The 23,509-nt window shown below is 32.1% G+C and overlaps 1 protein-coding gene across 1 annotated transcript in view; it reads right to left on the reverse strand.

Annotated features, from left to right (window-relative positions):
• LOC148275519 (transmembrane protease serine 9-like) overlaps nucleotides 1-21,862 on the reverse strand; it is an 82,637-nt gene extending 60,775 nt beyond the window's left edge. The window contains exon 1 of the mRNA XM_088235608.1: nucleotides 21,349-21,862. Within this exon, the coding sequence (XP_088091734.1) occupies nucleotides 21,349-21,411 (63 nt within the window). The 5' untranslated portion in view covers nucleotides 21,412-21,862. The remainder of the gene's footprint in view (nucleotides 1-21,348) is intronic.
• Nucleotides 21,863-23,509: the final 1,647 nt, after the last annotated feature.

Genomic DNA, 23,509 nt, shown 5'->3' on the forward strand with positions numbered 1-23,509 from the left:
ACCATCGTCAGGACTTAAACTAACTTAGAATGACTCGTGTTACCATTTTAAAATTTTGTAAGAAAATAACATAACAATGAAAGAAAGAAAGGGGAGGTTGATGCTAAAAAATTAATGTGTGTTTAAAATTTTAAGATGTTTTTTTTTTTAATTTTTCTTTATAAATTTCATAAAAAGTACATATTTTTGTAAAATTCTTAAAACATATCTACTTTTACACATCTAGTAAATGTTATCACTGTAACTCTCCAAAAAAAAATTACTAACTCTTGTGCTTGGAGAGTGACTTACACTGTTTTAGTTGTATATTTATAAGAGTTTATATCATTTTAAATACGAGTACATGAAAAGAAAAATAAAATTATACGATATATAAAGAAAAAACATAAAACAATAAAACATTTATACGAATTAAAATTTGATGTTGTTTTTACACGAGTTCAAAAAATTAGATTAACTTTACTTTTATATATCTATCCAAACGAGTATTTTTCAACTCCTGGGAGAATAGAATGAATATTTTGTATAAATTTGTATTGTTTTATAATATTTTATAAATAAAAAAATTATGTGTCCTAAAATAAATATTTTTAGTGGAAGACTCAAAGTTAAATTCAATTAAACAAGGTTTTGAGTATGTCCAAATGCTTGCAGACTGGCTGGATTTCCTTCCTATATTCATATTTGAATTTGTTGCATCAGACAGGGACCAGCCAATGACAGATCATAAGCCCTGTAAATGCCTAGACTTCCATATTCCTTTCCAAAAATGTTTTCTTCCTCTGTTGCAACACAATTTAAATATGAATAACTCCCTAGGGAGGAAATCCAGCCAGTCTGCAAGCATTTGGACCTACTCAAAACATTGTTGAATTAACTACCCGGTAAAAGAAGAAGTATAAAATTTGGAAAATTGTTTTCAGGTGTTGCCTAGTAGGTGAATTTGTTGAGCCGGATGAATCTCTTTAACTTCAGATAAGTCAACAGAGGGAAGAGTTGAGGAAATGAGGAAATTTTCAAACATAGGCAGAATGATGAATGTTACACAGTGTCACTCAAACCACCCAATGACAGGTCATAAGCCCTGTAGATGCCTAGACTTCCGTATTCCCTTCTCAAAAATGTTTTCCCTTTCTGTTGCTACAAATTTTCAGTTCAATTGATTATTCATTAGGGGAAGTTTTGATCCAGAAGTATCAGAGAATTTTGATGAATAGTAATTGAAAAAAGTTTTTTTTTAAAATACATATACAAAAAGACAATTGCACGTCGGACTAAAATCGTCAAAATCGACGATTTCTTGTCCCATTTTTCCCACTCCAAAACTGAACAGATTTTGTTGTTTCTTTAAAGAAAAAGTTTTCAATGACTTATTTTTGTCCATAATCTCCTTACCTCTAAATTACATCCAGTAGAATTTGATTGCTTATAAGATACCAGTCTCGAAGATGTCGCGAAAGCGATGAAACCGGTCACTGGGTATTCCAAATTTGTGGAGTAAAGTCACACTCGTCTTGGCAGTGCACAACGGAGTTTTAGTCCCAACACTTATGTATGGAAGTGAAACATGGAACTGGCAAAGGAAGGATGAAAGTCGAGTGGACGCGGTTGAAATGCAATCTCTTTGACGAATGTGTGGGCAATCAATGTATGACAGGGTTACGAATGATGAAATCAGGCGAGAGTGTAAATCTGAGTCGAGTATAATTGATAAGATTAAGAAAGGGTCTCTGAGATGGTTTGGTCACGTAGAACGAATGGACAACGAAAGAATGGTAAAACAAGTATATATGGCGAAAATGAACAGCAACGTGAGACGAGGACGACCAAGGAAGACGCGGCATGATCAGATAAACCAAAATCTTAAGTCTGATCATCTCAAAAGCAGACAGAACCGAAGGGCATGTATGACAAGATGTATGAATGTGGAAGAGGCTAGGATTGTATGCCAGGATAGACGTGTGTGGCGGTCCATTCTCTCTGCCTACCCCTACGGGGAAATAGCGTGATGCTAATAGTAGTAGTCTTTTATTTTTATAATAAATTATTTCTAATTTTTCAAGATTGTCTAAAGGTAGACGACTTTAAAATCTAGTTTTAATTTATTCAGATTAAAAATATATGAATGCAATTTTACTATTAAAGAATTTTTATTAATGTAAATTTAACACATATATTTACATTAATGTTCCCTATTACGTAAAATAAAAAACAATTTTTCTGTAAATGATTTTGATAAAATTATAAATAAAATTATCGATGAAACTTATTAGTTTAGTTTAACTTTTTTATTATTATATATTAAATTCAATATTATTAAAAGTAAACCAAGAAGTTTTATTGATAACTTAATTTATAATTTTATCAAAATCATTAACTATGGAGTTTTATCAAGAAATATTAACAAAAAACATCAACTTTTCTGTACATGTTGGAGAGTGACGTCTTACAGCAATTTGTTTATTTTATTTTTGATTATTAATGTTTTTGGTATTACATATAAATTACACAAATATAAATAAACGATGTTTTTAATCAGTGCCACACAAAAAAGAATCAAATATAACTTTTCGCTCTATCTTAAAAATGTTATTTTCCTGACAGCACTTTTTATTTCCTTTGTTCATTTCATTGAATAAAAAAACTCCTCTGTATTGTGATGTGCTGTAGTTTTTTTAAAATTTTATGTATTTATATATTTATTATATTTTTTTATTACTTGCGTACTATTTATCTTGAGTATTCAAAATACGATTTAAACGATTTATGTCACGAAATGAACGTTTTGAAAAAAAATTCTTCAAACAAGCCAAAAAAATTAGTGCATGAAAATTGACAATATCAAGATTACAGATGTAATTATTGTGAAAGTGAAGTAAAAGTATGAAAGTTATATTTCTACATGTAAATAAACTAAGAAGTGTAGGTATGAGAAATGGATCATATTGCTGTACTTAACAAAACTGTTCCGATATCTTTCACAATCCGATTTATTTCACTGTCATAAAATATCAAGATTAATAAATAAATACGTCTAAGGATGTATACATAATTACTGACTAGTTTAGCATTTTTCCTATAGTAATTATGGGTTGTATTAACTACAAGGTTCCTACGAATATATTAGACATTCATTTATCAATCGTAAAGCTGTGACAGATAAAATGTTAAACGTCCGGAGTTAGCAGATATTTTCATTTTTATTTATTACCAAGTAAATCAACTGACTAAAATATAAATACATGAAGAAAAATATTTACAAGAAACTAAATTAAAAAAAAAACGTAAATATTTGTAGCAAAGACAAACAAGGACAATAAAATTAATTTGTAGTATATCATAATTTTAATTTTTCTGCTTTTGTTAAATAATATTATAGTTTAAAATTTAAAAACGTCTCTAAAAAAATTATTATCTGTATGTCCCTAAATGAGTTTTTTTTTAAAAAACTCCTTAGGAATATTGTATATAATTATGTATAATATGTTTTCAATATAATAAAAAAAAAAAAAAAAATAAAATAAAAAAATAAAGGCATCATCATCATCATCAGCCGTCTCCGGTCCAATGGTGAACACAGGCCTCCCCCTTTAGTCTCCATATTTCCCTATCCTGAGCCAACCGCATCCAACCACTTCCTGCAACTGGTCTTATATCATCAGACCACCTTGTCTGAGGCCTGCCGACACTTCTTCTACCCGTTCTGGGTCGCCATTCCAGGACTTTTTTGGTCCATCTAGAGTCTGTGATTCTGGCTATATGACCAGCCCAGTTTCATTTCTGGTTGGCAGCCCAATGGACCACATCGGTGACCTTTGTTTTCGCTCTAATCCATGTATTGGTTTTTCTGTCTCTCAACGAAATACCCAGCATTCTCCTTTCCATGGCTCTCTGTGTCACTGATAATTTGTATATTTTTTTTCTTGAACACAAAAGTTTCACAGCCATATGTCAGTACAGGGAGAACACAAGCATAAAAAAGTTTCTCCTTTAAGTAATGTGAATACTTCTGATATTTAAGGATATATGAGAGCTTACCGAAAGTAGCCCATGCTAAACCTCAAACTAAATAAAGGCATACATACAGTTTATTAAGAAAACACTATCTACGCATAAGATTTCGAGCGTAGCCATGCCAATCTTACTTCATCCCAATGTGTTTATTGACAAAGAGATCTACACAAAGTGGAAAGATCTATCCCATAGAACTCCAAATTGTGGGAAGAATTGGCTAATCTACTCATTCTCAACATTATGGCATGAAAACCAAAGTTTCTCTTAAAATATTTTTAAAAATGGAAAATTTTCACTGGCTGGGAACATTTATTTTCTTTATTTATTTATTTATAACATTGTACATACATTTATTAGGGACAAAGACTCATTAAAAAATTAATAATTGCATCAGAGATGGAATATCACTTATCAAATATTTTTTTAATGCATGTAAAGTCCATATTCATTTTACGTTTCTCTAATGAAGATATATTTAGAGATTGCTCTTTTTCAATATACGAATACTCGTTTGCATTCCAAACAATCTTACTATTGTTCTTAGAAAACGACAAATGACTATCGTCAAAAACGGAGTATATTTCAAGTGCGTTTGTAAACACACCTACACATATCGTGTCATTTTGTAACACAAAAAACGTGATTTTATTTATTTATTTTATTTTACGCATATGGCTCAATGTAAATTATGTATACTGCAAGTGACTACAGATGCATTAGAGACCACGACTCTCACAAAAATAAATGTAGAAAAGTTCAAATGTACACAGCGATCCATGGAAAGGCCCATGCTTGGTATAAGCCTAAGAGACAGACTAAGAAATGAAGAAATTAGGAACAGAACCAGAATAACGGATATCACAGATCAGGACAGAAGTGGCAATGGGCGGGACATTTTGCGAGACAAGACCCCATAAGATGGTCGGAAGACCTCAACAAGGATGGTCCGACGACATAGCTGCTGTAGGGGGTAAAATTGACTGCAAGTAGCAACCGACCGAGAAAAATGGAAAAATATGGAAGAGGACTATATCCAGCAGTGGAGGACAGAAGGCTGAAAAAGAAGAAGAAGAAGAAGATATAGCTCAAGTCCATTTACATCACAATATTAATATATATATAATAAATAATGGGGCTCCCTAAAATTTTATTATAATTTTATTTGGTGTGTGCTGCTTTACATCGTATAAGTAAAAAACTTTAAAAAAAAAAAGGTTTTAAACGTTTTATTTTCAAATTATCCGAGGAAGCGTCCGATGTCTTGCAGGGTACCCGCTGGCACAGCGCGGGTTTAAACTGTGTAACTCGGTTATAAGCTTAGACTATACCCTGTCTGCGTAATCTATAAGTGTAAAGGAACTACAATTAATGATATGAATCATACATGTTTAAAACATCCGAGTCGAGGACCTGTAAAAAAAAAATATTGTTACAAAAAATCAAGATTTTCGAGTCAAACAACATAAACCTAAAACTCCGCAATCAACTTTCTAACATATATGCATGGAGCATATTGATGTAAGGTTTGTGAGACATGGTGCCTTACAGAAAGTCTAGAGGCCTTTGAGATGACGTGTTACATAGGAATTTCCAGAAGAGACCACATCACTAATTAATAAAGAATGAACGAAGAAGCGAGGCACCTAATCAAAACCAGCTGAGAGAGGCGAGCCCAATGAATCGGCCGCATTATGCGCCATGAGGGTCTCTTGCATGACATAACAGAGGAAACGTCTGCGGGGACAAATCACAGAGGGCGCCCCCGACAAGAGTATTTGAAGCTAGTCTGTGAGGATTTGAACTGCGCCTCATATGTTGAGCTGAAGAGGGCTACAGAAAATAAAGAGCAGTGGAGGACGAGATGCAGGACTTTGCTGTAAACCAATCCTTAGGATTGAGACTGCGAAGAAGAAAGACAATTAGACGTCTCAAATATTTCAAATAAATTGAGTACAGCATAAAACATCCAGTCTCGATTAAAATCACAGTTTAATATATTTGAAAGGATTGAGAAAGTTGACAGCTTTAAAAACTTGGGAGTACACATAACTTAAAATGGAAGCATGCATAAAGAGCTCGCAACCCGCCTAGGAATTGCTGGAGCACCTTTTAACATGATGCGTGTTGTTTGGAACTCTAGTCTATACTCGGTTAAAACGAAATGCCGATTATTCAACTCTTGTATAATGCCAGTTCTCCTATATGGGTGTGAATCTTGGCACCTTACCTAAGCTCAAAACACCAAACTTCTGAGTTTTGAGAGTAAGTGCTTGAAAGGAATATTAAGTATAAAGTGGTTCGAGTTTATAACTAACATTGAAGTCCGAGAACGGACGCAGCAGCCTCGGCGGATGCGACGGTGGACCTGGCCTGGACACGTGCTGCGCATGCCTCAGGAGAACCTAAACCCAAGTTGCCTCTTTTTTAAACCTGCGGGATCACGCCGTCCGGAAGGCCGTCAATGACTATCTTTAGACTTTATTCGGTGGAATTAAGGGGCGCTGGATTGACATGGGAAGAAGCGAGAGTGCTGGCTGGCAATAGGGTCCCCTGGAGGCAACTGGTGATGTCCACATGCTCCACTTAGAAGCGGATGTGGAAAAGAAGAAGAAATATATTTTAAAACTCTTTTTTAAGGCTTGCATAATTCAATTCTAATAAATAAAATAAAAAATCAACAGTAAACAACCCATTCCTCGTAAATGGAACGCTACATGACACTTTAAATTTTTAATAAATACTTTTTCTTTACATTTTACGATAAAAAAGAACTACATTTTTGCACTAAGAAACTTCCTAAACGGTAAATCTATAACAAAGTCGAAGAGTCTTTATAGCTTGCATATTTAAGTAAAATAAATCTGATTCCAAATTCTAGAAATTATCGTTCAATTTACTTACAGTGTATCGAATCGGATTTGCCGCTATTCGAAAGTTTTTATATTCAATTTTATAAGGAATAATTCGGATTTTCATGCATACTTTATGCTAGGTAGATTTTAACTTTCACACGCAAATTAATAAAGTTTACGTAAATGAAAGCGTGCGGATTTTTGACATTTAATAATACAGACTCATTGTAGTTTTAAAGCAAAGCATTATTTAACAAAACGAAGTATCATCTCCATAAAAATTCCATTATAGTAAACTGCTTTACAGTATTCGATCTACCTGTTATCTGTTATATATATTTTTAATCAAAATATTTTAATCATTGCGAAACGTACCATTTACATGCATTATTAGTATTTTCATAAATTTAGTCATTTCTCATGGGCAATTATCATGGATTTTTTTATTAACTAATAAATTAGTCTAAAAAATAACAAGCCGATCTGTACTATTCTTAATAAAATTTATTAAAAATTAAGGGAGATATAAAGGATTAAATTCTAGTAATTTGAATGGTGTCAAAAACAAACAATTCGTAACGTCATCAAGAATGACGTCTTCAGATGTTTTGTGACATCATCAGATTTTTTTTCATCAATGTCTATGGATTTTATAGAGTATTGTAGATAGCTTACTTTTTCTGTGTCGTTTGTTTACATTTACAGCGTCCTGTCACTTATCAAACGCTACGAGTTGTGATTTATAATTTTCATGATAAACTGATAATTCGATTTATCATTATCATAATAAATTAATATTTAGAAGACGTTGAAAACCATAAAATAATAAAATAAATTCGAGATGTAAGATGTTATCCGTTTTAACTTTCATCTGTCAGTGCCTGGAACTGGAGTGGGTAAGGGGGGGGGGGGTTTAAGGTAATATGCATGGACAACTCTCCTTATATTTCTTTCTGAGGTCTGTGACATTACAAACATTCAAATGAATGCATTACTCGTGAACTTCTGTGACAAAATTTATAACCAACTTACGAAACGATCGTTTTCGAAAGACCTTATTTTCGAAATGAAAATAATGAATGAAAATATTCATTACAAGGGTTTATATAAACACTAGGAGAATCTTTAAAAAATATTTTATTTGTGTAGTAGGTTAAATTCGATATTCCTCCCGAGTGATATTACCCTATTGTTAAAACAGTGACAATTCAGAAATCAAACTAGTAGGTTTGCAGTAGCGTTTAAAATTGTGTTTTTTTTTAAATTTCAAGTGAAGGTTTTCGTTGGATGATTTTTTGCAATTTTACAGTAAATGTCTAACTGAACAATAATATCTAGAAACGCTTCATTTATATTTTATAATGAAGCACCATCAACAAATACTGTTTACAACTGGTTTGCAGAATTTAGTCGTGACCGCGCTTCTGTCAGTGACGAATTTCGTGAAAGTCAACCAAAATCGATGGTCTGCGCAACATAATTGAAGAGGATCGGCATGTGACTTACCGTGAGATAGAAACTTCTTAAAGTATATTAAAGACTGAAATAAATTCAAAATTGCATCAACATTTTACTGTTAAAAAAGACATACTCCCGCTAGATTTTGCAAAACTTGACCGAAACTCATAAAATGGTTCATGTCAATAGGGTATTATCACTTGGAAGTAATATCGAATTTAACCTACTCTACAAATATTTTTTTTTAAAGATTCTACTAGTGTTTATATAAGCCCTTATAATGAATATTTTCATTTATTATTTTTGTTAGGAAAATAAGCTCTTTTGAAAACGATCGTTTCGTAAGTTGGTAATAAATTTTGCCACAGAAATTCACAAGTAATGCATTCATTTTAATGTTGGTAACGCCACAGGCCACAGATAGAAATATAAAGAGAGTTGTCTATGCATATTATCTTAAGCCCCCCCCCCCCTTACCCACTCCACACTCCAGTTCTAGGCACTGACGGATGAAAGTGGAAACGGATTAGATCTTACATCTCGAATTTCTTTTATTATTTTGTGGTTTTCAACCTCTTTTAAATTAATTCAAGTCACCATGAAAATTATAAATCACAACTTGTAGCGTTTGATAAGTGACAGAAAGCCGTAAATGTAAACAAACGACTTATAGAAAAGGGAAACTATCTACAATGCTGTATAAAATCCAGAGACATTGATGAAAAAAAAATCCGATGATGTCGCAAAACATCCGAAGACGTCATACTAGATGACGTCACGAATTGTTTGTTTTGGCACCATTCGAAATACTAAAAATTAATCCTTTATGCCCTCTTATTTCTTAACAGATTTTCATAAGAATAGTACCTATCGGCTTGTGATTTTTTAGATTTACTGGCTAATAAAAAAATATAGATGATAATTGCCTATTAGTGTAAGGAATTTTTACCGAGGACCTGCAAAATCTGTATACAAAACAATTTAACTTAAAAAATGCTTAAAATGAGTTAAGATCATAAAACGACTTCAATGAACATTATCCATCTTTCTGCATTTAAAAAAACGCAACATTCGGGTGGGAATGGGACGAAACCGTAATCGGTCTCTTTATTGGTCAGATAATTTAGATTCCGTGTCAGTACGGAAGCGACTCAACGCAGACAAACATAGCGACCGAAAGCCGGTTGAGTCGATTTTATTCCGATACAAATGAAATGTTTACTTTATTTTTTTTTAATGTTAAAACGATTAATTTTGCTTTGTGATTGTTTCGTTCCGACTTACCGATAATCTTAGTGACTTATTTAAGTTAATGTCATTTTATTATTTAAACTGTCGATAATCTTAGTGACTTATTTAAGTTTATGTCATTTCGTGAATAAATAAAAACAAGTGTTTGGTGACCTGATCTGACCTAATAAAAATGATGTCATTATCTTATTTGTCAAAGTGATTTTGTTTGTTTTTTTTTTAATCTAATAATGAATCATTGAATAAATGTCTTGTTTAAACAATAATAACTTATTTTTATTACGCTTTTTTCATAGATTTGAATGAAATTTAATGCCTTCGGCATAATTTTTAACTAAAAATTTGGTGCTTACTTCGAAAAATACGAAACAATCGACGAAAGAACACGAAGGTGTCACAATTTACAAATTTCTGTTGCAATTTCCCAAAAAGTAGATTTTGAGTTGAGTCGTTTTCGTCCAAAAGGTGCGATGTCATCGTGATCGTAGAACAACGACGGATATGCCAAAAAATTAAACCTTCACTTTCTTTTGTATTTGATATTGAAAAGATTTTATATTCCAGGTTTGAAAAAAAAAATGTATAAAAGTATCCCAAGTATCAAATTATTTACTTTGGTACTTATCGGGTGCCAAAAAAACAAGGAATAAATACGAGAATGCAGTTGTATGAAGAAAAATCAGACTGCGTTTCCTGTTTAAATAAACGTTTTATGATGTTGAATGATTCATAAATAATGAATCCATCATTATCTCGGCCCAAAAAGTCCGCAATAATGTAAACGCCGGATAAATGGCCTATGTACATTGGAAAGGAACGTGCTACAGTAGGTAACCAATATCCAATATGTAATAAAACTTTCGGTTGAGCTTTCACTTTTGTAATTACGTATTCCCGATGTATATCGTCTACTTGCATAAGTGTTAATGGACCTTGTCAATGTTAAACTTGACTATGACGCAACCAACAGTGCATGTATCTTCAGATTAGAAAAGAATCGTACTGTGGGGAAGAAGTCTGATCAATTATTTTTTTTGATTCTGACGTTTCGTTAAAGAATATAGTACTATTACGGCAGGGAGTTAATAGCCCGAAATCTAACTAATCCGAACGTCTTCATAATCTGAACAACGCCTTTACCTCTGTGAAGCCTCTGTGGCTCTTGTTATTTGAATCAGATGAAATTTCCGGCCAAGACGATGAAGAGGAAAATTTGGACCCTAAAGATGATATATTATTAAGCCTTTTTCGAAGCAGAGTCTTTTTAGAAGTGGAGTCAACAATTTTTTGATGAACAATGTCGATAATGATTGTCTGAATTTTTTTACTGATGAAGATGCAGAGAAAAAAGCATAAAATTAAGAATAGTCCAGAAACCGCATACTCGCATCAAACAGAAGGCGACTAAACTACTCATAAAATAGTCGTTTTACGTTTTATTTATTAATTTACACCCCCTATGGGCTTTTACATATATTAGAAATTACATTCAAGTGCAGCAGTGTAACATAAGTATGTAAATTTAGTTCAAATTAAAGATAACATAAGAAAAACTAAAAGGTACAGTAATAAGTAAAAATAAGGAAATGTACCAACATAGGTATAGGGTACATAGAAAAATATTTAATAAATTTACATATGAAAACATACACACATGCATTTACATACATATAAGTTTATACATTATTATAGAGATACATGAGAAAAAAAAATAGTAAATAAAGAACAATATTAAGAAATTTTTTTACAAATTAATTTATAACCTTTTGAATACTTAACCTATATTTATATAAAGATACGAAATATATCAACTTCACCATACTCGTTACCTAGCCTATTTAGTCTATGTATTGGTGAATTGTAATAATAATTGTGACTGCCAGGAGATTAAAAAAATAACGTTAGCTGCCGAGTATTTCGAACACGTACTTTTAAGCTGATAACACTAGTTAATTCCGGGACGTCCAATACGCCATTCGCTATTTTATATAAATTTAATAAATCATTTATAATTCTTCTTTTACAAAGAGTTGACATATTTAGTGTACGTAATAAATTATCGTAATCAATATTTTCAGTGGGTATATTAAGTTTGTAATTGACTAATCTAAGAAATTTACGTTGTACTCTTTCTAACTTTAAAATATGAACATTGTAATAAGGTGACCAAATTGTTGAATTGAATTCTAAATTACTTCTTACCAAAGAGTTAATAGCACTTTGAGGGTAGTGATGGAATTAAAATCCTCTACAGTTCGCTGCAAATATCCAAGACATTTCATCGCCTTATTAGTGTGATGGTATCAATGTGAGGAATAAATGTCAATTTTTCGTCAAAAACTATCCCCAAATCCTTTATTTGTGTAACTCTTTCCAGATTGATATTATTAATGTTGTAATCAAATAATATGGGTTTTTTACTTCTTGTAAAGGATATTACACAACACTTGTCGACATTTAAGCAAAGTTCAGTTTTCTGGCACCAGTTGTACAGCCTTACCAAATTAGACTGAAGAACTCTACAATCGATATCAGAGGTAACAGTTTTTGAAATTTTGAGATCGTCGGCAAAGACCCATTAGTTTCTTTGTAGACGTCGCTCAGTACGCAACTCCCGATTTTAATTCAACTATGCCGTATTGTTTCGTTTTAGAGTGTAGAAATACTGCTGGAATCTTAAAGAAACAGGATGGGATCACATTTCATGTGTAATCAGCAAATGTATGTGTAAGTATCAAATGCTTTACACAAAATTTGAATTATTATTAACTTATTTTTCTAATCACAGTCTTCTTTTATCTATTTCCAGTTTCATATCATTTTGAATTTTTAAATGTACTGGAAAGACAAAACAAAACAAACGACTTATGATAAAACGAGATCTATACAATTTCGATTTGATTTTGATTTTCACGGCAAGAACACCTGATTTTCAAGAAGTCCACTCATAACATCTCAGAGACAGGGTTTACCAAGTAACTGGTTGAATGGTGAAAATAATTAAGTAATTTCTCCAGCAGCGAAACCCCTCGGAAAGCTCATTAAGCATAATTTTAATTGCGTTGAAACCAGAAATTTCGAGAATAAAACGTCAATTTACACAACAGGTATTCGCACATGCTTTAATACCTTCTACAATATGCTTAATTTTAAAATTTATTCGCGCTTCGTAAGATCAGTAAAGATATTAGATGTTGATTTTGCTGTCTCATACCTAACTGTGGTAGGTACCTACAAAATATGCATAATTTATAAAATAACTTAAAGTTTTGACGGGCGCCGTGGCGCAGTTGGTGGCTAACTGTGAAACTGGCGTCGCTGGTTCGATTCCACCAACTGCAAGAAAAAAATCCAAGATGGCTGAACGCGGGCACAGCTTGTACCGGCAGAAGCCGTAATAGGTTCATGAATATTAAAAAAATATGTACTTATTCACAACATCATAATTTTTTTTTTATTTAATGCACAAAATACACAATTTTACATAGACACAATTATATGTTTTTTATGTCCCGACTTGTTAGAAAATTCCGTGTTAAGTCGGGACTCTTCGATATATAAATCAAAAATATTTATTTACAAATTAAAACAATATACAGGTAATCAAAACCATATGCAAAATAATCAAAACAATATACAAAATAATAATAGAAAAATAAAAATAATAAAAATTTATAATACATGTCGAAAATGGAATCAAAAGTTATATAATAATACGTATGACAGTAATGACATACACATATACGATATACGTATATGGATAATGATGAAAACAGCAGCGATGTTATGCATTTATTCCCGAAGCAATCTCTTCATCTTAAATATAGACGTTGTTTTGGAGAACTAAATATGTTCATCCAAGACGTTGAACACTCTTGGAGCTATATATGAAAAGTGTCTCCGAGCAAACATCGTACGCGTTCTCGGTATTAAGTAGTTTAGGTTACGCGAAAACCTCGTACGGGCATTCTGTTGGGACCTCCTTCCGTAGTCGCCTGACCAGAAAACTGTCAATACATTTTTGATATAGATTTGACGAATATCAAGTTATATTTACATTAATTAAGAGATTGGGATATTTTATTAACGTCTTTCTGTCACTCTTTCCCAGATGTCTCCCCGATACAGTACAAGAAAAACCAACACGCGGCAGGACGGACTCATTTTTCATAAATGAAATAAACAAAATCGACATTTCGCTATGCGGCGCTTTTTTGGTTTTTTGGTTGGTGCAAGCTCACAAAAAAACAATTAATTAAAAAAGCAAAACCATAAAAACATACCAATAGTCAATATCTATAGTGCCTAAAAAATATGTTACTCTAGTGCCATAATCCAGGGAAAAAATACGGGACTAAGTTTGTATGAAGAAAAGTAGGACCGCGTTTCCTCTTAAGATACAAGTCTTAACTCCATGGGAATAAAGAACCGTTTAGATGTTGACAATACAAAAGATATGACAATTGTCATGTCCCAGCTCCGTGAACAGCCTTGACTGGGCAGGACAAAACGCTGGGACAATGCAAAAATGCAGCTACAGTTCACACATGAGCACTGCGAAAATGAATGCGCGACGGCATTTATTTCGAGCGAATTCAAGAAAAATATTTTAAAAATTTAGATGATCTAAATAATAAAAAGGTTTTTTTCTGCGGCCATTTTCTGAAAATTTTTTTTTTAGTGAAGCGTTCACGTTCAGCAAATCGCTATTATCACAAGAACCTGCCTGTACGTGTTCACACAAAGACACTAACATAATGGGTTTTCGAGTACGACATGCAAACAAGTCAACAATCATCAGAATGGCGCACCAAAAATGAGCCGAAACCGAAAAACCGCGCCGAAGCAAATCGAAAATCAAGGTGATGCTGACCGTTTTCTTCGATATTCGTGGTGTTGTTCATTCGGAATTTTTACCGGAGGGCCAAACCGTCAATAAAGAATATTATCTTGGCGTTATGAGGCGTTTGAGAGAGAATGTTCGTCGCAAAAGACCAGATTTGTGGCGGAACAACAGTTGGATTTTGCACCACGATAATGCACCAGCGCACAAAGCGATCATTGTGAACGAGTTTTTGAACAAAAATTCAACAAATATCATCGAACAACCACCGTACTCTCCAGATATGGCCCCGTGTGACTTTTTCCTGTTTCCAAAACTCAAATTACCACTTCGTGGAACCCGTTTTGAGAGCATTGAAGACATCAAAACTAATTCGCAACGAGAACTGAAGGCCATCCCGGAATATAGCTTTAAAAAGTGTTTCGATGATTGGATTGTTCGTTGGAAGAAGTGTATTGCCTCAGAAGGGGCCTATTTTGAAGAGGATATAATAAATTTAGATGATTGATAAGTTGTTTGTGTTTTATTTCAAATTTCCGGGTACTTATTTGACAGTGTAGTATCATTGTCATTATGGATTATCATTGTTCCGAGATAGCTTGCCCGTCTATCTCGGTGGTGATGTCTCAGGACAATATTTTGTCCAACAAAATGCTCTTTACACGTTGACAATGGTGGAGTCCTGGTACAAAACAATATTGTATTGTCTACGTGTATAGGCCTTTAAAGCCCCCAGTAAATGCAAATAAATTTCTAAATTTGTTGCAACAGCGAGAAAAAACATTTTTTAGAAAGGGATATAAGTCTAGGCATTTACAAAGTTAAAGTAATAATAATAATACGATCTGTCATTGGTTGGTTTGAGTGGCCACTTTACACACTGTAACATTCACCATTCTGCTTTTGTTTGTCAAATTTGTACACATGCAAAATTGGAAAAATGTTTTCAGGCGTTGCCTAGTAGGTGAATTGGTTCAGCCGGATGAATCTCACCCACATGATAAAGGCTTCAGCTCTTTAACTTCACAAAAGTCAACAGATGAAAGAGTTGAGAAAATGTGAATGTTAAAACATAGGTAGAATGGTGAATGTTACACAGTGTGTAAAGTGTCTACTTTAACCAGCCAATGACAAGTCATAAGCCCTGTATATGCCTAGAATTCCATAGTCCCTTCTCAAAGATGTTTTCCCTCTCCGTTGCAAGAAATTTAGATCTTAATGACTCCCTAAGGAGGAAATCCAGCCAGTCTGCAAACATTTGAACATGCTCAAAACATTGTTGTAAATAAAATGCTCAAAACATTGTTGTAAATAAATCAATGTATGTGTATGTATATATACATATATTATGAGTTTGTATGTAAGGATGTGTATGTTCTAGATATAATAAATTGTTCTAATATTACAACTAAATTAAATTAAAAAACAATTTGGTTATGTATCCAAAATAAAATACGTTTATTGAATTTTTATTCTAATTTATTTTTTTTAATTAACAACAGCGTTTATTGTGTATAAAGTAACTTTGTAAATATATAAGGAAGTTTGAAAATGTCCTAACAAGACGAAGCGCGTCACAATATACGCTTTTGTATATTTATAAATAAAGTAGAATTAAAATCCAATAGACGTGTTTTATTTTGGATACATTACTAAATTTAATATAGAATTTTACCAATTGTCTGCATCCCGAATAAATAAATAAATAAAAAAATCATAAATTATTACTTTTAACTTTTTTCTTGATTGAAATTCATTTTAATTGCGTATGTATTTGATGCAACGGCATAATTTACCTACCAGATTATTTTGTGTGTCTTCTTCATTGAGAACTTTAATTTAAAGATGATACTTCTTAAATTAACATATTACAACAGAGATGAAGAACATTTAAGAGAAGGTAATATAGAAGTCTAGGCATCTACAGGGCTTATGACCTGTCAATGGCTGGTTTAAGTGGCCACTTTACACACTGTGTAACATTCACCATTCTGCCTATATTTAAACATCTTTATTCCTTCAATTCTTTCATCTGTTGATGTTTGTGAAGTTAAAGAGCTGAAACCTTTATTTATGCGGGTGAGAATTATTTCACCTACATACTAGGCAACGCCTGAAAATATTATTTTTTCAATTTCTATACTTCTTCATGGTCCAGGTAATTTATCAACAATATTTTGAATTTGTCAAAATTTTTGTAGACAGGACTGTTGTTTGATATGTTAATATAAACAGCTCCCCAGGGAGTTGAATCCAGTCCTTGTCTATATTATTAATTTGGACAAACTCAAAATATTTATGATACTTCTTATTTTCGTACTCACATAAAGAGAAGAGAAATTTCGTCCTATTTTTTTATTTACATATGCAAATCCAAATCTACAATGAGACAATTCCGTGGGCGACAAATACTTGACAGCATTCAAAAAACTCTTTTCGGAAACATTAATGATAGAACTCCATATTTTATTATGCAAAAGAGAAATTTAAATATATACAAATAAATGTTCATTGAACAAGCCTAGAACATAAGATTTATTATTTTTTTATGAAAAAAATATTGCCGTTCTTACAATTTACACAAATAGTTAAATTTTGGGGGCCATTTTCAACGAGTCGTAAATTTATTTATTTTATTTATTTACATACATAAGTTTACTGTACATCTCCTCCCTTTACCCTTCCCTTTTTACCCCGTTCCTCTCTTCATAGTCATTGTATAGTCTGGATATTTATTCAATTTTTATTTCTAAAAAAATATGTACGAGTATGTAGATCAATGTTTTGTTTTATAATGAAAATATTATAATACATTAACTATATGTTCATATACCACTGATTTTGTCAAATTTAATGGTTTGGGTAGGCAGGAAGAAATTGCCTTAAAACAATATGCCCGCCCTTGCACATATGTATGTAAACTGTATATGTACTCGCATATAAAGTGTTTAAATAAATAAATGAACTGCAGCTGAATTATCATATTGTCCGAGCGGTTTGTCCTGTGCAGTCGAGGCTGTTCACAGTACTGCGACAAGACAATATTGTCATAACTATTGTATTGTTCACGTGTAAACGGCCCTTAAGCATTTCATGTGCCAGCAGTTCGTACGAACTATGCCCAGAACTCTCCACTTATACGTTTTGCCCGTGAATATAAGTTGAGCTTTCCCTTTATTGATCCATTTGATTGTAAAAAAATAACATTTAAAATGCGCGTCTTAAGACATACTTTTTTGTCGTATATTTAGTTTCAATAATAATGTCTTATTTTATCGTATTTTATTTTATTTTATTTTATTTTATCTCTAATTCTTAATATTTTGTATATATTTATATTTCGACACTCGACAATGACACTTGCGCAATATTTACACACATGTCCACCTTCATTCCAATATAATACCCACTCACTCACTTACACTCACACAAACACACTAGTATGTATTGTACGCGTATTTAATGTATTTCTGTGGATATCTGTCATTAGTTTAATTCTCTATATATTTTATTTGTTATATTTTAGTTTCATGCATTGCTGTTGATATCCCCAATAAATATATATATATAATATAAAAAAATAAAAAAAAAGAGGAAAAAGAGGAATTGTAAAAGAGAATTAAGAGGGTCCTTGGAAATTAAGGACGGTGAGATAAACTACAAATTTTTAAGAGTTGAAAATAAATATTAACAGGGATACTGCATAAAGTTATTGTTATTTTTTTATTGTTGTATGTCTTTGCTAAATGTATGTTCAATTTGTCCATTTTCTATGTCTGTAATGTCTAATTGGTCTAATTTATAATGTATGTAATGGACAAATTAGACCAATTAGACCGTCTGATATTTTTAATATTCGTAAAATAAAAACCAGTCATCGGAAACATTCAACCATCCCTCCTAAATGTAAAACATTCAACAAGAATTGTAATAGTCGAGATATATTTAACATTCCATATAAGAACTAACAAGCTTACTTCGTCTTTGGCAGGCTCTTCCTTTTTTATAAATATTTTTTTATAATTTCCATTTATGATAATTTAACCTGTACACCGGTTTGTATTCCAAATAAATTAAATGAAATTAAAATACTGATTGTATAAAAAACACAAAAAAAAAATATTTTTGTTAATTTACGATATTTATATTTTTTTTAAACTATACATAATTTCAAAGACTTTCTGTTAGCAATCTAAAAAACATGTAAAGATTTCGTAATTTAAATCAATTATCATATCAAAAAATATAACTTGTAAAGCTTGATATTACCTTACCATTTTATATAAACGTAACGGGTTTTTAAAAATATAAATAAATATAAAAACACGTGATGATAAAAAAAAAAATTAACTTGGTAGATCTAAAGGCACTACTCGTCAGTACTCCGATAGCAGCGTATCTTAACATTTTTGTTTAATTGAAGGTAAGATTATCGGTCTTACGCTGCAGGCGCTAGTCTGGGATCAATGTGATCAGAACGGGATCAATTTCAGTGTAAAATACATTTAAAACCAGTATTTTATATTCATCCTGCCAGCAATCGAACCCATGTTCTCAAGTATGGTAAGCAAACGCCAACCACCAACCACTATACTACTAGGTGGACTTTTTTTTCACTCAATTTCCTTTTTCAGGATTTTTACCTGAGAGTAACCCATTCAAAAACACTCTTCCGGGATTCTGGTCCTATTTCACACACATAAATGTATTCTTCACCCGCCTGTACAAATAATGTAATAACTGAATGTGCATTGGATATAAAAAAAAAAAAAAAACTGTGGATATACTCCAACTCAACATCTTGTTATTTTTACAAGTAAAGATGACGGTGCAAATATGAACCTTCGTATCGCTCAACGTCCATTATTAAATGAAGTCTGTCAGATGGAGATTGAAAAGTAACGAGGAATCCACATTTCTTAGAATCAAAGCCTCGTAAAAATGTTCATGTATGAAAAAGTAGTTTATTTATTATTTTCATTCAATATTACACTTCTATAATTTTTTAAAAACATTTTTTAATGATTTTTTTACACGACTCACCAAACCAATTAATATGGCTTGTCGGTAAAGATCCTTTACATGAAAACATATGATAACACTTTATAGTTGTAAAATAATAATTACTACTAACTTAAATATAAGGAGCGAAAAAAATAATACATAAAATTTATGTTTTCAAATAATATTTAGAAAAATGCAAAAAAAAACAAAAAATAAGTTTATGATATCGCAATTATAAGATAAAAAATAAATACAAAACCGGAATACCATAATTGTGTACATAATTATAAGGCACAAAGCCTTTTTAAAAAAAACATTATATCTCTATATATTTCTATATCTATATCTATATCTATATCTATACCTATATCTATAATCCATATCTTTATCCATATCTGTACCCATACATGCACACATACATATCCATACAGACATATATACACTTATAGAAATATACACATACATATATATGAACATATACATACACATATATAAATATCTATGTCAATATAACATATTTATATTCCTGCCTTATATATATCTATATTTACAAATATTCCATTTTATTAAAATATGAACTCCTGATCGAATAGCCAGTCTCTTATTTTGCCCTTGTCACTTTTGGTAGTGCCATTTCTAAGATTGTTTGGTAACAAATTAAACACAACTGGAACCACATATTTCAGAGTTCTTTTTTTCCATATTTGTTGCTTTTCTTTGGAATCACCAAACCTTCATTTTGTGTGAATCTAGTTTAGGGATTGCACGGCAGAATCGAAGGGATGTCTGAGGGAACAAACTACAAGGGGCGCCCTCGCCGAGAGTACACCGAGGATTTATGTGAAGATATGAGCCGCAAGTCACATGAAGACCAAATGAAGGTCACTCACGACAGACCGGAGTGGCAGAGGAGAAGCAGAGCTTTGCTGTCAACTAATCCAGAGGATTGAAACCAGAAAGAGAGAAAAACTCCCTGTGGTTTGAAATCCAATATTTCTCTAGAAACCTTTACTTATAATATTGTTGAAAAAAAATTCAATACAATAAAGTAATGTAAGTAAATATTAGTATATAACCACTTACCGACTTTTTAGTTTACCGGTTCCGAGACGTGCGCGTCTCTTCGTCAGTATAGTACATGCAAATACTTAAATACACCTCCTTCACCATCACTGTAGTATATATTAAAAATACATAAATCACACGCTGATTTATAGAGATGCAAACACCACCATGTCTAAACATGTACTAAGCTTATTTTTTTTTGTCAACTTATATTGAAGAATTGGTAGGGAGTTGTGATGGAGGGGGGGTAGAGGTGGGGTGGGGTTATCTTAGTTCAAAAAGAGGGCTGTACTGAAAACTTATTTGATTATTGAGGGATTATTGATTATTAAGGGAATATTATTTTTTAATGTGAAAAACCTCCATACTATTTTATTTAAGTCCTTTCTTATTATTTATATGTAAAATTTTTACTCCTTGTGATTTATGTGTTTTTGAAAATACTATATATATACTGCGGTGATGGTCAAGGTGGAGGTGTATTTTAGTATTTGCATGTTGGTAAAGTGAGTGCCCTGACAAAGAGACGGGTACGTCTCGAAACCGGTATACTAAAAAAGTCGGTAAGTGGTTCTATACTAATATTTACTAACATTAGTTAAAATGTTTGACCACAAAGTTAATGCTTTAAACAAAAATAATAAATACAATGACTTAATGTAAATACATTTAATTTTAAAATAAAGATACCAGTCTCGAAGATGTAGCGAAAGCGATCTCTCGTTTTTTTCCAAATGGTAGATTTTTTTATCATTCGTCTTTATTTTTTTAATAAATAAAATACACTTGCGTTTGTCGCGTGAAGTCGTGTATCAGTGCATCAATGAATGCAATAAGTAATAAAAAAATCATACAACTTACCAGAGATACAGCATAATACGGGAAAAGTGCAACTGTTGCAAACAACACTATCCATCGCTTCATTTTGTTAAAATATTGTCCGTTCACCTCACACTGCCAACCGAACAATTCAATTCAACTTAGACATTAAACGCACATTTGGTATTTTTTTTAACCATCAATTCTGAGTACCACAATCATCAAACTCAAATAATATACATAAGATATCTTCGTATGAATTTAAAACAACTTAGATAAAACCATGTAAATCAATTCGTTTCCTACAGTTGATTCGATTAATTTTGTAATTGGATACAAAGACTTGTGTCATTTGATTTAAAACATTATATTCTTAAAACAATTGCTTTGAATTAAGTTATTTTTAATCCGGATATCTTTTTGGTTGTAGAATCAGATTTTTCGTATCTGTCAGAGTTTTTTTTTGTTTTTCGTTTAATTTGTCTCTCACTCGGTCTATGATACTTTCACTCTCGTGCTTTTCACTTTCGGTAAGTTGGGAGGCCAGCAGCTGACTGAGGGGAACCTTTCTTCCAATGTCAGTGACAATGAAAGTGGAACCCCCTCTCGAGTTTCCCAATTCCCCCTCCACTTGTCGCGGACTGTCCTATCCACTCGGACGGTGTGTCGTAAGAGCCGAATACAGAAATTTCACATTTTGATGCAACATTCCAGCGAGGCGAAAAGAAAAAATATTTGTAGCTTACAATTATCACATCTGTGTCAAACAGTTATGTGTGTGAAATAGAACCAGAACCCAGGGCGAGTGTTTTTGACTCGATGGCTTCTCTCAGGTAAAAATCCTGAAAGGGGAAATCGAACGGAGATAAGCCCGCTTTATAGTGTAGTGGCGTATTCTGATACGCGCATGAGGAATTATTATTTATTTACAGACTTGCAACGAAAACTAGAAAGAAAATGTACTTTTTTGCGGACTTATTGCTAACAGCAATATCTCCCAGCCAACCAAAAACCAGACTGGTCAAAAAAATAGTGAGTCAATAATTTGAACTAAATAAATATATTTTAAAAGATTCATACATGAAAAAAAAATCTAAGTAATTAAAAATAACAGCTGTTTTTTAATGGGGAAATAAGGCTTGCACATATTAACTTAAATAAAGGTACATTATGTTATACATATCTAATGATGAGGAACGTGGAATCAGATTATCAGTTTGGAAGGAGAGAGAAAGAGGAAATAAGGAAAGAAAAATAATAAAATATATATTTTGAAAAATAATAAAATACAGGGAGGTCAGGTTTCTAAGGATATGCAGTAATGTTTTAGGCGTTTTTTGGAGGTGGCCAGAGAAGGTGCATTTTTTATATGAAGAGATAGCTCATTCCAAAGTCTAACACCTTGGACAGAAAAGGAATAGCTGAAAAACGATGTGCTATGTCCAGGAATGGAAAGTGTTTTCTCCTGAGAAGAGCGAAGCAAAAGACCATGATCAGAAAGGTAAATGATATTTTTAGGAAGATATTTTTGAGCGCAAGGGTTGTGAAGAATATTATAAAGGAGTGAGAGAGTTTGAAAGTTTAGGCGCTGATAACAGTTTATGAGCGAAAGGGTAATACATGGTCATACTTTTTGAGATTGAAAACAAAGCGGTACGATTCAATATTTATTTTTTTATTATTTATTTATTTGACGGACTTTTGCAGTCCATTCTAACGATGGTAAATACAATTTCTTATAATAAATACAGGCACTAATAAAATAAAATACAACTGAATAAAATTAAAGCTAGGACAAAAAAAAATACTACCTCAAGACAAGAAAGTGATTTTTTAAATCTATAAAAACTTACACCAAAAAATTCCAGATCTTGTCTCGAGTTTACAATACGACACAATCGGGACATTGGTGCAAGCAAGCCATAGTTTGTGCTGTGTTGATCGAGGGAACAGCACATTATTATTTCGCAACCGGCGGATCGGAACATTGAATGCCACTTGTTCCAGTAACGATGGTACATCAATTAAGCCATTCAGCAAATTAAACATAAATATGGAGTCAATGTTATTTCTACGTTTTTGTAGATTTTACTATACAGGTACAATTAAAATAAAATGCCACTAAAAAAATAATGCTTGGACAAAAGAGAAATAACGACCTCGAGACAAGATCTTGTATATTTTAATAATTGTTTAAATCTAG

Source organism: Micrasema longulum, unplaced genomic scaffold (assembly GCF_059751315.1).
Source record: "Micrasema longulum isolate JH-2025_06_02 unplaced genomic scaffold, ASM5975131v1 h1tg001408l, whole genome shotgun sequence".
Classification (NCBI taxonomy): Eukaryota; Metazoa; Arthropoda; class Insecta; order Trichoptera; family Brachycentridae; genus Micrasema; species Micrasema longulum.